The following is a 15,526-nucleotide window of genomic DNA, read 5'->3' on the forward strand; positions in this document are numbered from 1 at the left end:
TCAGTGGCCACTCTGACTCCCAGTTCCCACCCGATGCATTTTCCTTATTTCGCCTACTTTCTCACTTTAACTCTTAACGTCTATGACTTCTGCAGCTAACTATGCGTGCCCCCACCTCCTTTCACCTTTGTATAATGATCCCGCTTAAGATCACAATCTTTTGCTCTTTATCCTTCCCTGTTCGCTATGCTTTTCTCTCTTCCTCCACAGATATGGCTTAATTAAACCTCTATAACATCTAATATGAAGCTTATTTTTAAATAAATGCTGATTGCAGAGAAAATATTGGGTTCAGAGTTTGTTAGCCCTGCAGGAGACTACCTGAACTAATTAAATACTTGAATATTTCCATTTTCTCTGATATTTGACATGTAAAACAATATTTCTTTATTAGAATATTTTGTAGCATCTTTGATTTAGAAACTTGAAAGAAGGTTTAAGACCAGATATACAGAAAAAAATACAAACTTATGAGGGCTTTACAAACTTTAAATCCCGTTGTCCAAACCAGCACCTTTCACCTGCATGTGCTATGAGATATGACAACATGACCTTTGTTTAATGGCATGGATTATGAAAAATGAAAACATTACGGCATTATATCTCAGTGCTGTGCAAAAAGCTCTAAATCACCCCTCATGTCTTTATATATCTTTTTAATAAAGCCAGGTCTTTTGTAATAGTTAATTTTTATTAGTAGTTCTAAAGATTTTTTGGAGGTTTATCAAAGGTTATTTTTGAATTTCCTATTACCATTAAGCCACCCTTAAAAATACTACTTTAAAACACGCTTTTGATTTGTTTGTATAACTACATGTAATTTAATTAATTCTGTACTTTTCTAACAGATTAACATTCTTTTTGTTTTTGTTTTTTTTTTTTTTAGAAAACTTTATCATAGCAAATGGCAATCTAACAACTGATTTTTAATTTATTCTTAAAGTAAAAAATCCAAACAAATATATAAAATAACACAACTATGAAAAAAAAAAGACAATCTAATTTATGTACATTTTAGACAGTAATAAAGACAGATTTCAATTCATTTATATAATTTTCTCTAAATTGATCCTCATACTCTCTGCTGTAAAACAAAACAAGGTAAATAGTATATTTGACTGAATCTCTTGAAACTCTCTGAAACCCTTTCCAGGCTGACTGGTGTCAATGATTTGTCTTTCATTCAAAGTCCACTTCAATGTCTTTGATGTGTTGCTGTTTAAAATCTTTTAACTACCTCATGCTTGATACAGGTTCTATTTAAAGGAAAAGTCCGGTCATATTCAGAAATCAAACTTCTGAAAGCAGTTTAAGTATGAAATTATTACATACTGTTCAATAAACGAGATTGTTTTTAATTAAGAGTAATTTCATTTGAATGTGCTTTACTGGAGACATCAATGTTTGTCAAAGAACACTACTTTTTATCTGGCCAGAAGTTCAATTGCAAATCCTCCCTCTTCAAGTTGGCAATCCAATCATGAACCTGTGGTGGTTCATGAATTGAAAAGGTGAAATGAAATTTTTATTTTCACTTTTACCCGATGTATTGCAACATCCAACTGCCATGCACATGGGCATTGTCTAAACTATAGCTCTCGCGAATTTCAATGGGGAAGTCGTCTTGAAATCTTATATAATTATTGGTGATTGCAGGTGTGTCTTGTAGTTCCCATTGATTTTGCTTGTAAAGCGGGGAGAATGGCGCTAGGGTTACCCCACCGTGACGTCATTACCAAAAGATGTGTTACTATATATGGGAAAAAATGGCCGCTCCCAGCCTCAGTTATTTTTTTACTAATTACTGTTAAATTCATGAATTCACCGCAAACGTATCAGTTTTAGGTATAAATAATTAACCAGTGATTATTCCTTGCTGACCGAACTTTTCCTTTAAAGGACGTCTGGTAAAAAGTAAAAGGATTGGATTTTCCCCGAAATCAATAAAATCATCTTTTAAAGATTGAGCTTTGTATATGCTTTGTTATGCTTTTCAATATTAAAATTGGTTTGATAACCTGAAATATTTAAGTGTGACCGAAAGTGAAAAAAGTCAGTTGTTTAAAATTAAAAAAAGGTTAATTTTCCTTTCTTACACTGATTAAAAGATGAGTAAAACAAAGTAAAAGAAAGTAAGTGAAAAAAAAAAAGTCTGGTGAAATAACGAACAAGCGTACTTTTAAACATGAAGGTAAATTTTTGCTTTTTGGACATGAAGTATAAAGGTATGAGGGACAATAGAAGACTTTTGCAGAGGGCTGTCTGTCAACCTTTTTCTGTGTCAAACATTCACCTTCTCACCGGAGTAAAACTTGCTGGTGCCATGAAAGAAAACCCCATGTTACTAAAGATACTAAGGATTTCCACCTTAGTATCTTTTCTCACTGTGTGAATTGATTCCCCCTCATATCCTTGTGAGACGCCTGGCTCAAACTAAAGCAAATGTTTCCTTAACCACTGGGGATGCATATCCAGCACAATGTCTTGTTTACCTGGACAGCCCTCTTTCCATTGGCTTCTAAACTCCAGCCCTTCCACGTCTGACCCCAGCCTCTTGCATGCTACAATCCTTTTTTTTTGTAGGGAAAAAGAGGGAAATGTATTAGCACCCTGTCTTCTGCTTGGCCTCTCAAGTGATGGATTTAACCATCCGTGAGTAACCTCATCATCCTCTCCCTGCTCTCTCCTCCCTCTACGGCCTCCTCTCCTTCTTTAAAGATGCTGCTCCTGGCGCCACGCTTGCTTTTAACTGTGCCTTTATGTGTTAGAGTGAGTGGGGAGCGCACCAACCCAGAGATCTATGAAGTACCACACTAGACCGGTCGGGGGTCCTCTTTTAGGCACCGTCTGTTTGTGATGATATGAATGAGCAGTCTGGTCTGTAAAGCTTCTTTCTTTTGGTTGTACGCCCATTCTTTTGACTTGAATGCATTTTTAGACTGCTTACATTGTTATCCTCTGCAGTCATTTGGTCTGATCATGTCAGTGCTTTGCCAAACAGGTAGGCCTCTCTTTTATTTCCTCTCTGCGCCACCAGCTATAGTGAAGGAGCATCTGTCGACAGAGCTTTGGAAGGGGGATTACAGACAATGTGCGGATTCAAGAGCTTCACGTTTATCTAAATTTTACTTTAATCATATCAAGTCACTTTTTGTGTCCTGTCTGTAATCACAGTACTTTTGTCATGTCCTTTTAAAAGTAGTCTAAGCTTTGTCTGTTTAACAAACATCTTACCATTTTTTCCCATTTCCAGTTTTTCACAGGCTTTTTATGTTTCTGTTTCTTTATTTATAATTTTAACAATGTAATGTCTGTCTGTCTCAAATATCTCGCTTCCTGCAGCTGAAACCATCCCAGCAGATCCTCTGAATGGGTCATCAGATAACAAACAACACCTCTGAGCCCCAAAGTACCGTGAAACTAATCACAGATACATGCTGACTCTAAACATCTGTTTTTTTTATCTTCTTTCTTCTCCTTTTCCTTGCCGAAGTTGAGAAAGGTCAAAAGGATCAGAAGGATCCAGGTGATGCTACGTTTAGCTCATGGTTTAGCTACACAAATTCACACATGCACACTCTTTTCATCTAGACACATGTTTTATCAACACACTTTTCACTCCCAGATACTGGAGTGTGGTCAAAGCTCCTTGTGTGTCACATACTGATGACACCCAGGGTAAATGACAGGTTGTGGACAGTGTATCATGTAACACGCAGGTTATTGGTAGATTTCTATGGTTACATGTATACTAGTGTTTATGTAGGGTCTTGGTTACAGTAAGAGATGGATCAGTGTTTGTTTTCTACTTTGCAGTTCTTAGATATTCTTTGCACGTTCCTGTCACAACCTGTCATGAACCCTGCATGTCAATAAATGACAAGAGGTGTACCCCCTTAGCATCAGTATCTGAAGCATAGGGGGCTTGACCAAGCATCAATATTTCACAAGTTTGAAATGAGACTGTGTTATTTTTTATAGCACATTAACTGTTTTACATTTTATCGCATTAAAAACAAAACTTTCCGTATATTTTACTGAGATTTTATGTGGTAGAACAACACAAAGTAACCACAAAGGTACATGTTTTTCCTTTATAATGAAAATCTAAAAAAGGGTAAACTTTACAATAAGGTACACCAAATTTAACTTCTAGAGAGCGCCTAGGGAACTTATCAGGAACTAATGGGTAGTTAACCTGTACTTAATGGGAAAACCCAGCCCACCCTTGTTATGGAAATACTGCTTAGTTAACTGGGAAACAAAAAGCAACTAAGCAAAAATTAATGGGTAGTTGCACTTTACTTAAAGGTACAAAAAAACATTAGATAGTGGCCAGGTAGTGATTAGGTAATGAATAATTCTACAGTAAGTACTTGATGTGATGGTTCACTTTACTTTAGGGTAGATAAAACCATTAGATAATTGTAGGGTTTTTCAGAACCAGCATTAAGTATTTCTACTTTAATTTTGCAGCAACAAATCAGTAGTCCCATTATAAGTACTGGTTAAATACCCTTTGGTTCCTGATCACCTGATTAGTTTCTCTTTCATTTCCTTTTTAACATCCCTGTCGTTGCTTACTAACTCTTTGTTTCCTTGGTAACTACACATTAGTTCCTGATTAATTACTCTCTTTCCTTGGTAACTACACAATAGTTCCTGATTAGGTACTCTTGTTTGAGCAGCAGTCACATAGTAAGGCTTGGCCAGGTGTTCTCCAGTAAGTACCCAGTAATTACCCATTAGATTCTAGTTAGTTCTCTAGGCGTTACCTAGTTAATACAATTTTGTGTACCTTCTCATAAAATGTTACATAAAAAAAGACTCGCATTGAGTTGTATTTTATGTCACTTTCTTTGTTACCCCAAAAGTAGAATAAATCCAGCCAGTTGCCTTAAGCCGGGCTTACACTTTGCGATTTTTTTGCCCTTTTCAGGGCGACTTTTCAGTCGTGCGAGAATTTTCCGATTGGCCTGATTTTCTGCCTGATCGTGCGTCGTGAGTCATGTAGTGTACACGGGGTAAGGAGGGGCGATCAGCCTCTCACAACCATCTCCCGATCAGGAATGGTTCGGTCAGGAGAAAAAACAAAAATATTCGATTTTCAGTCGACTGTCGTGGGCAAATCACCCAGTGAGCAAACAAGGAATCTTCCTCTTCTTCCTCTCAGATATAAACACAGAAGCATGGTGGGGGTGCGAGTTCATGGAGTTCTTTCTGTAAAATTGACAGACTGTAGTAGCCATGTTTGCTCAGCCATGTCTTTGTCCAAATACGTTGTCGCCTTTTCTTCTTAGGGTTTTCAGTACAAAAAATTGCACAAATTTCCAAGGCAGCGCATTTCACTCTAGTGAGGTTCATATTCCTTTTCTACGCATTTTGCTTTCGGATAGTAAAGTCTGAGTAGCGCCATCTCACTGCGGAGTTCAGTCCGACATTGTTTTTAGACGTACTGTATAGTGTGAGCAGGTAGATCGAATCAGCCGTGAACTCACACTGTACAATGAAACCGTGCAGTTTTGTCGTACAGTGTGAGCTGCAACTGCGTGCAACGATTGAAAAAATCGCACAGTGTATTCCCGGCTTTAAGAGTCATCTAATTGGTGACTCCACAGGCTAACTGGTAAGGGATAGGAATATGCATTATTTTAAAGCAGGATTTGGTCATAAAAACAAATTACAACACCTCACGAAAAACTTCATAAACCATCATCCAAAAACTGAAAAGAGTATTTCAGAACTGCATACATCAGCAATTCCCTCCACCTGCCGGTTGTTTTGAAAGGCAGCTATAACTTTGTCATAGCTGTTGTCAAAAATAAAATCTCTTAATATCTTGTTTAAAATTGGCCACGATTCATGCAGGGGTTGTAATGAACATTTGGAAGGAAGTGCTTTCATCACATTAAGCCAACTTGAGTAGAGCATCGTGATGTGGGGATGCTTTCCTTAAATAAATTAAAAAGTTGTCACAAAGTTGATGGAACCAAATATAGAGGAGTTCTGGAACAAATAAAGAAAAAAACTGTAAGAGGCTACAAAATAATTCAGAAAACTTAAAGGGGAACAACGTTTTTTTTACATTGGGCCCTTGATTTTACGTTATAACATCATGTTCTACTCACCCATATAAGTTTTGTGTCATTTGGAGCCGTTCTGAAGATATTCGGTTAGATCTAAGTAAGTAGGTTATATCCAAGTAACGTCTTTCTATGGGCAAACGAGTTGAAGGCACAAACCGAACTGTTCATAATGTATTCTTTATGGTACGCCAGCATTCATAACATGTAGGCGAATCACTGTCCCCCAGACATCCACAGTTATATTTTTTATATTTATATTTTTTTTTTAAACAAAGCGGCGCGTGTATGACGTTATCCACGCGCCAGGACTGGAGTTGTGACAGGCAGCCCGGGCCACAGGCGGCTACACTCTACACCTTATATCCATTCGGCTAGCTAATCTGAATCGTTCAATTCCATTTCGAGAACGAGATCATCTCTGGTAGTAGCACTAGACATCTTCCAGGCATGTGAATAAAACTACTTCATCCAGCGGACAGGATGAATGAACGGTAGCTGGCACGCTGAGGGACAGTGAGTCGCCTACATGTTATGAATGCTGGCATACCATAAAGAATAAATTATTAACAGTTCAGTTTGTCCCTTCAAGTCATTGCCCAAAGGTAGACGTTACTTGGATATAACCTTGGATATAACGGAATATCTTCAGAACAGCTCCAAATGACACAAAACTCATATGGGTGAGTAGAACATGTGTTTCTCTTTAACAATTAGGGTGGAAACAATCATAGGCGTACTGCCAACGAAATAAAAAACAGATTATATCAGAATTTTCAGTTGTTAGAAAGACCTAATCAAAATCCGAAAATTAATTCAGTTCAAGAACTATGATCTATTTTTATTGTGATAACTGTGAAACAGTTTTGTTGTACAACAGTAAAGCACTTTATCTATAAATCAAACATTTACTGCCAGGACATTATCGCAGCAGTACTTTACCTTATATCAATGTTGGCATGTTTAAATCAGTATGGTTTCTAAAAAAGCAAGCACAGTGGTGAGTGTGATACTGAATTATCTTTTCAAATTTGCATCCTTCCAAAATGTTTAAAATGTCTTTTAAAACTGTATCTCTGTTACTGATTTATATTTTACTAACCACAGTACCAATATTCCTACAGTAATAAAACCTATCACTAAAAGTCTTACCCTATTTTTACAAATTCTAATTAAATAGCAAATACACTACCACAGTTAAGTTTACTGTGTACACATATAAAAGTCTTTGTATCTGGATTTTTTTTAAGATCAAATGTGCTGGTGACTTAGATGTTGAAGATTTAGTTTATTGTCTATATAATTAAAAGAACATTACTGCCATAAAGGTGGGTTAGGTATTTAGGAGTAGCATGTAACAAGAGGGATTTAATGAAAAAGAAATAAAATAAAGATGGATAAGCACAAAATGGGCATGGAGGTAGGAGGCAAACACAAAATTACCCAGTAACAAACTAAGGCAAAAGGCTTAAAAAGAACAGAGTACAGGTGCAGATAATGAGCTAAATAAGTAAACACAGATGAAGGGGATCAATTAGCCACATGTTGGCTTTGGCACAGGGACTAACAATTAATGAACAGACAGGGAGAAACCAGGAAGAAATCTGCATAAAGTCAGAATAAAATACAATAAGAAATACATCAAATACTCAGTAAACAAAGACTTTAAAAAGAAAACTCAAAGCACAAATCAGCCACAGAATATAACACTTTGAAATTCAGGCCTAACTGTAGCAAAACCTCAGTCTGCCTCTCTGCAGTCATTTGTTTCATGATCAAATGAGACCTATATTTAAAAATCAGTAAACACTGAAAACATCCAACGGTTTGCAGATATTGCAGATATCACATTTGTCATCTTAAATACCCTTGGCTGAGTGAGTCGATTGGCTGCTGTTTGAGCTTCAGCTTTTCTAGTCTAAAAGCTGAAATGCCCTGGGGAGAGACACTCAACAGTGGGGAGAAAAATGTGCTGCCAATTTATGGAATTTAGAAATACATACAATTCTATATATGTAGGTGTATGCATGTGGAAGAGAGAGGAATGGAGAGAGAAAAGCTCTCCATCTATTAACTAAGAGCCAGAGGAACATGTAGGCAAATGTCTAAATTTGACTCACTGCTTCAAAAAGCTGAGTATGGCCATACATAAAAGATGCAAAATATAACAACTTGTAATAGTAACTCTAATAATATCTATAAAGTTTTGACAAAGCAAAATAACCTTCATGGTCAATGTCAAAAACATAACATTGCAAACATTACTGAAAAAATGCTGTTTGTTGGTTTTTATGAGTAAAAATATTTCACTTATAAATTACAACCTTTACAATAAATAAATTATATTTATTTTTGATTCAGTTAATTGCTAAATGGGTAGTTAGTTACAGTCATGTTCTGTTCAAGTCAGTTCAGTGCAGCTTGGTTCAGTTACTAAGTTATTTCAGTTTAACTCAGTTTAAGTTTAATTCAGTCATATTCCTCTCAGCTCTGTTCAATAAGTCCCATTACAACTCAGTTTTAGTTTGTTTAGCACTCAGTCATCTTAATTTTAAGCCAGTTTAGCCTTTTTATTCCTTTTTAGTGCAGTCTCTTATTCAGATAAATATATTGAAGTTTAATGCATTTCATTTAAATGTCATTCTATGTATTACCCAGTTTAGTTCATCTAAATTAATTAAGAGTTAATTTTGTTCTATGCAGTGTTTCCATTAAAGAACAGTTGAACTCAATCCATTTAGATTCACTTTAAAGGGATCAAAAACTAGTCATACGTATCTACCATACTGTATTTTAAATTGAATGAATTTAATCTCAAAATTGAAATTTGCTATCCAAGGTTATTTGATGTTGAGTTTTTTTTCTGTCAACCTTTGTCAACCTCACAACTTTTTTCAACAACCACTTTACGTATATAAGCACAGAATTATATAACATTTGTCTTTTAGGCTCGAGGGCCTCTTTGCCATCACCCTAACTCTTGCCTCTTTCACTGATTTATGCTCAGATTCAAGTTGAAACCCTGGCTCCTAAACCTTAATATTATCCCCTTTCAGAAGTAGCATGTTAGTTAATACAAAATATCTGTTTAAACCTAAATCCACTAAAGGAATTAATAGGTTGGATCATAACTGTTTCTCAGGAAATGCAATAACTCACCCAGCAAATACACTAAGAACATTCAACATGTTACTGCCTTTAAAATCGCTCTCTGTTTTATGTAGAGTAACACATTTATGTGCTTTTAATTTGAGATTTACATTACCATCCAGTCCCATGTTGAAATTGTGCCCATTATATATAACGTTGTTGTGCTGTTAATTCCATTTCATGACGTGCATCCGACTGTTTAGATGAGGCTGCCAGTGAAAGTGAGATACCAGAAAATTTAAATCCCAAAAACCAGCACCAGCACACTGTAAAAATAAAGATTAAACAGCTCTGAAGTACATAACCGATTAGGAATAGCAGATCATTAATTATCCAAATAATGAAAGTATCCACAAACACTAAACTAAAGAGAAACAAGCTCCAAGGAATTGGTAGCTTTTCCTAAAATCTGACATAATTCAGCATAATTATTCAAAATTGGTTCATTTTATAAAAAAAAACAAAAAAACATAACTATTCTTAATAAAATTTTAATTTGAGCATCAACTAATAACGTACTAAATAGTTTTAGTAAGAAATACTTTCCTTAAAGTTTAGAGTTACAATATAATAAATATGTGAGCATATAAATCATAGAAATCTGTTCTACCTGATTGATAAGTTCTAGGAGCGCAAAACATTTTTACAGTGTGTTTATGGAGTATTTATAAACTAAGCCGTGCGACAGCTCCTTATACAAATGGCTTATTTAAAACCTGTTCACAATATGCATGTTTTATGCTACATTGCACTTCCATTTCAGAGCCACTATTCTTTTGTCTGATACTGCAACATACCTCTGACTACCCTTCAAACACATCAGCTTTGTTGCTCCATATCATGCTGCCCACACAGCACTCTCCCAGCTTGTTGCTACTCCTGGTAACGATGTTTGAAAAGTTATTATCACAGTAGCGAAAAGTCAGCCCAAATCCAGCCTTCGGGTAAGGGAGGATTAGTTTATTTATTTAGCACTTTTCAGTAGTAACACAATTCAATGTGCTGCACATAAAATAACTAAAAGTATATGAAACGATAAAAAAACACGAAAATGAATAATAAAATTAAGTTGAACTTAAAAATTAATCATTTAAATTTAGATGGCACAGTCAAATGCCATTCTAAAATAAAAGAGTGTTTTTAAGTAGATTTAGATGTAGGGTTTTTATCACTTTTACAGTTTTCTGAGTGTGTGCTCCAGAGTTATGGAGCATAAGAACTAAAAGCTGTTCCTCCATGCTTGGTTCTGGTTCTTGGTCTGCAGAGTAGACTTGAGCTAGAAGACCTGAGAGGTCTGGGTGGTTGATACACTGACAACAAGTCTAAAATGTATTATGGTGGTTTCGTTTGAAGAATTTAATTCAGTGCAGGAGCAAAAGAAAATGGCTGTCTAAATCAGAGGTGTCAAATAACAAAGTACAAATACTTTGTTACATTACTTATGTAGAAATGTTGGCTTTCTATGCTTTACTTGAGTTATTATTTTTTTAGACAACTTTTTACTTCTACTGCTTACATTTTTTTGGTAACTATCTCTGCCTTCTTCTTACATTAAAAAAGACTAGTTTGTTTCATTTAAACTTATTTTTGTTATGGCGTGTTGGTATTAAAAAAAATATAAAAACCATTGAAATAGTTTATTTCATCCTGACAATTAATTTCTTTGTGGTTGGACTGCACCAACCTGTTGTGCCCTAAATACCACAATAGTTTTTCAAGATGATGCAAAGTTAAAATTGACACTGTTGCTCTTAAGTTATGAAACTAAAAAACTGAAGTCTTAGGAAATTATCATTCAGGATGGTAGAAACATGTTTCTTTGATAGGGTAGTGCAGTAACCAGTATACGGTTTAAAGCATCTGTCCTTAACTTTTTTTTTTATGCATTAATTTTAGAATAGAATAGAATTGAACTATTTTTTCATTACACTGTCACAAGAACAAAGCAACGAAATGTAGTTTGCATTTATCCATCAGTGCTTTACAGGATATAAATGTGCACAGAGACGGTATATATATATATATATATATTATATATATATATTATATATTATATATATATATATATTATATATATATATATTATATATATATATATATATATATATATATATATATATATATATATTAATGTTATATATAAACATAGAATAATTCTAAGAGGCTTTAACAACTAAATATGAAAAAGTATATACAGATTATATAGGAAAGTTAGGATATGGATTATATGTATATATTAGTGGGGTAAATATATGATAAATAATGACAGATAATAGCAGATAAAAGATTTACAGATTATAGACAGCTATAGTTGAGAAGTACGTGTAAATGGTGTTAGATTTAACTTTTACACTTTAAGTAGTTTAAAAAATGGTACTTTTACACTTTTAATTGAGTAAAAAGCTTAAGTTGATACTTTAACTTCGACAAAAGTGTAACAGTAAAAGACAGTAGGATTTATATTTCTACTTGATATATAAACATGAATACTTTTGACACCTCTGGTCTAGATAGATAACACTGTCCCACAAAATTATTGGTACTTCTGCACTTTTCTACACCTTTTCTACAACCCCTATCTGCTCTCACGTCAGGAGTTAGTCTTTTCTGAAAACGTTGCACGATGTTGAATCCTGTGAATTCCTTCCCTCTTTTAACAGAGTTAAAAATCGCCCAGTGATCTGAGTCCCACCCTTTTCTGCGCTCAATCCACAGGTGCTGTAGACTCAGCGTTATTCCATCTTTATCTGGTTGACCATCTCTCTGTTGGTTCAGACCACATGTTATGAGTAATTTGGTGTTAAGAAATAGCAGCACAAGGTTTCCAAGGCTTTGAGAACAGAAAAAGGCCTGTGTGTAACAGATTCTCCACCGTAATTATAAAGACGTTAGAGGATATTTTCCGACTTAAGCACAATGTAAGACTTAAAGTCACAGCAGAGTTTAACTCTAAACATTGCAGAACACAGTTAATGGCTGCTATACACTCTTCATGATTATACAATAAAATCTGAATAAAATGCTCTATTATCAGTCCCATGTTGAGTAGTAGCTTAGTGAAAAAGCAAAAAAAAAACAAAAAAAAAACAAGAAATGGAATAAAAGGGGAAGTATTTAGACACAGTGATTAACTTTATGATTTAAAAATCAATTGTACAAGCAGTGTTGTTGCCCATGCTTGCTACAGAGGTCTTCTTTAGACAATTTTTACAGGTTACATACCTTAGCAGCAAATAAAAGTCATATTTTTCCAAACTTAGTGTAATAAGATGTTTCTGTGTTATCACAATAAAGTCTTTGGGTTTTCAAACATCTTTACCGGGGGAGACAATTCAAGTTAAGGGTTCTTTGAAATGGAAAGAAAAATGCTTTACAGTACTTGCCAACCACAGTATAGGTGCTGTGTTTATTTTTTAAATAAATTGAATAAAATAAACAGAAGAAAATAAATATTCCATATAGAAATACCCCCTCCCCCTGGAATGCTTCTCTTTGCTTGACTAACCGCTCATCCCTCACCCTCATTCTTTTCTCTCAGAAAACGTAGGCCGCTTAGTCACGCCTGCCAAAAAGCTGGAGGAAACAATTCGCCTGGCGGAGTTAGTCATAGAGGTCCTCCAGCAGAACCAGGAACATCATGCGGAGGTGAGTGAGAACCCTCTCCTCTCCTCTCCTCCTCAAAGCACTTCCCCCTCTTTACTCCTCACTCTTATCCCACTCGTTCCACTTCAGAGAGTTAGTGTCATAATAATCAGGCAGCTATAAATAAAGCTGCTTTCATCTATCAGTAAAACAAATTCTGCATGAATTTAATTTTGGAAAGCTTTAATTAGCATTGAGCTGAATAAGACTACAAAGAACCAGAACTGTTATCTTTAGATATATTTTCCGAGTCGGACAGGCTATGATGTAGTCGCTCTTACTTAAAAAAAAAATAAAAAAAAACTTAATATTTTGTTACTCTGTAGTTTCGGCATGTCATATAAAAATAGACAACAAAGTGTGTGTGGAGGGTTGTGCCTCTGCATGTGACAAATATTGTGGTCTAAGATTTTCTTTTTAAATGAATGAATTACTGAACTACTGTAGCAATGCAGCAAACTAAACCTCCTTTTTACTACAGCAGTATGGATTTTTTTTGTTAATATGAAATACTGTAGCATGCTTCTTGTTATCATTTTCCCTTGTTTGAACAATTAAACTCACTTAAATTAACAGTTCTACAGCAGAGCGTGGGCTACTTTTGGCTGCTGCGAACAAGAAAACAAACTACCAATAAAATATATTAACAAAAATAGTAACACCTCACGCCTGCCATCTTCCGGCAGTGACGTCACGGTGCGGTACGCTGAGCGCCATTCCCCACACTTTACAAGCAAAATCAGTGGGAACTACTAGACACATCTGCTATCAACAACAATTATTTAAGATTTCGAGAGGACTTCAGCATTGAAATTCGTGAGAGCTATAATTAAACTGACAATGCCCACCTTCATGGTAGTTTGATGTTGTAATAGATCAGGTAAAAGTAAAAAAAAAAACTGTCTCTCTGATTTATGATCCTCGAAGGAAGGGTTTGTCGTCGGATTGCCAACTTGAAGAGGGAGCATAATATGTAGCCAACATTTCGAAGAGGAATGTTTTCAAGATGACTTGGATATTAGCGCATTATGACAAAGGATACAGCACTAGGACTTGCTCAACAGCCGATACCGCACTGTGAGGTCACAAACTAGTAGGTGGCAGTAGTGTTCTTTGACAAACATGGATCTCTCCAGTAAAGCGCAATCAAACGAAAATTACTCTTAATTAAAAACACTTATTGTTTATTGAACAGTATGTAATAATTTCATATTTAAAGTACTTTCAGAAGTTTTATTTCTGAATATGACCCGACTTTCCCTTTAATATAAAGCAAGTTAATTCACAGATAATAATAGCAAAAATATTTTGATGACCCTAATGCCATTTGATATGTTGAGTTTCATTATTCTACAAAGGAAACTCCTGGATTGGGGAATGTCATTAAATTAATCTATGTTCCAGTTATGTAAAAAAAAACATAAAATACATTGTACTGTATTTATTTTGTTCACAGTGTTACCATATGTTTCAGTTTTTAAAAAATTACATTTTATTATAATAGCATCTGCTATGCCTAAATTCATGAAAACTATTTCAATTATAGTGATTTATTTACTATCTTACTGCTAGAAGATTTAATTTACACTGACCTTTGATTTAGCCTCTCTTTTATCCCGTTTTCTAAAGTAGAAACTTTTTATATTTAATCTCTGAAAGGTCAGGATTTTGTAAAAACCTTTTTTCTTCATTTTGAATTTTTTTTATTGTGGATTTAGTCTGATAATGTGTAATAAGAGTTTTTTTTATTAAATGTGATTCATGTTTTTTAATAGAAAAAAAATACACTACGAAATAAAGTTGTTTACCCATCTTACCTACCGGTGACTATTTAATATAAATAATAAGAAATTGCTGCATTGCAGTTTCAGATACAGTATCTTACAAATGTGAATACACAGCTTATGTTTATTTTTCATGTGAAAGATATATTTTCACAGAACAATCCTGAAGATATGACACTTTGAAGCAATTTAAAGCCCATGTCACACCTTGCCAATTTAGCCAGCATATCCTGACGTCCCAGAATCTTCTAAAAAGCTGACCTATGCTGAACTTTCAATGTGTTTTTTCAATTTTGGGCTTATATATAGGGTATTCATAATGAGTCCAGAGCATATGTCCAACGACAGCCTTACTCATGCATAACCAAGGCAGTGTAATGCCTATTAAATGTCACAAGTCAGTGCCCCCCCCCAAAAATAAAAAGAAAAAAGGTTTGCAGTCACAGCATATTCAGCTTGATATCTTCTAGGAAGTTAGTCGTGGGCGTAAAGGCAGGGAGGATCCCTCACACTCACCTTCTCACTCACCCTATGATGGGGATGAAGTCTGAGGCAGTACTGATGGTTTTCCTCCTGTGAACCCCTTTCATACCAAAACGCTGCCACTACGTCATTATAAGGTAGCTGTACGTTGGAAACACGTTCAGCAGTCATCTGGAACACGTCAAATACGCTGATATGCGTTGGAGATAAGTTCTTGATAATTTCCAGATAAGTTATGCACAAGTTACTCATAGGTTTTGGATAAGCTAGACGCCACTACTTATGGGTAACTTATACTTAACATATGTCAGTGATCAGGTAACTTATCTTTAACTTATGCCCCACGTATGAGCATACGCTGGCATACTTACTGAACTTGCCGTA

The 15,526-nt window shown here is 35.1% G+C and overlaps 1 protein-coding gene across 14 annotated transcripts in view; it reads left to right on the forward strand.

Moving 5' to 3' along the window:
• cadpsb (Ca2+-dependent activator protein for secretion b) overlaps positions 1–15,526 on the forward strand; it is a 112,636-nt gene that overhangs the window by 72,244 nt on the left and 24,866 nt on the right. For 9 of the 14 annotated variants that reach the window (XM_038286395.1, XM_038286396.1, XM_038286397.1 and 6 more), the window contains 2 exons: positions 3,494–3,526; positions 12,772–12,878. In XM_038286395.1, the coding sequence (XP_038142323.1) occupies positions 3,494–3,526; positions 12,772–12,878 (140 nt within the window). The remainder of the gene's footprint in view (positions 1–3,493; positions 3,527–12,771; positions 12,879–15,526) is intronic. The other 5 variants (XM_038286399.1, XM_038286401.1, XM_038286405.1 and 2 more) reach the window with 1 other exon arrangement.

The sequence above is a fragment of the Cyprinodon tularosa genome, unplaced genomic scaffold, assembly GCF_016077235.1.
Source record: "Cyprinodon tularosa strain WSP-4 unplaced genomic scaffold, ASM1607723v1 ctg224, whole genome shotgun sequence".
Lineage (NCBI taxonomy): Eukaryota > Metazoa > Chordata > Actinopteri > Cyprinodontiformes > Cyprinodontidae > Cyprinodon > Cyprinodon tularosa.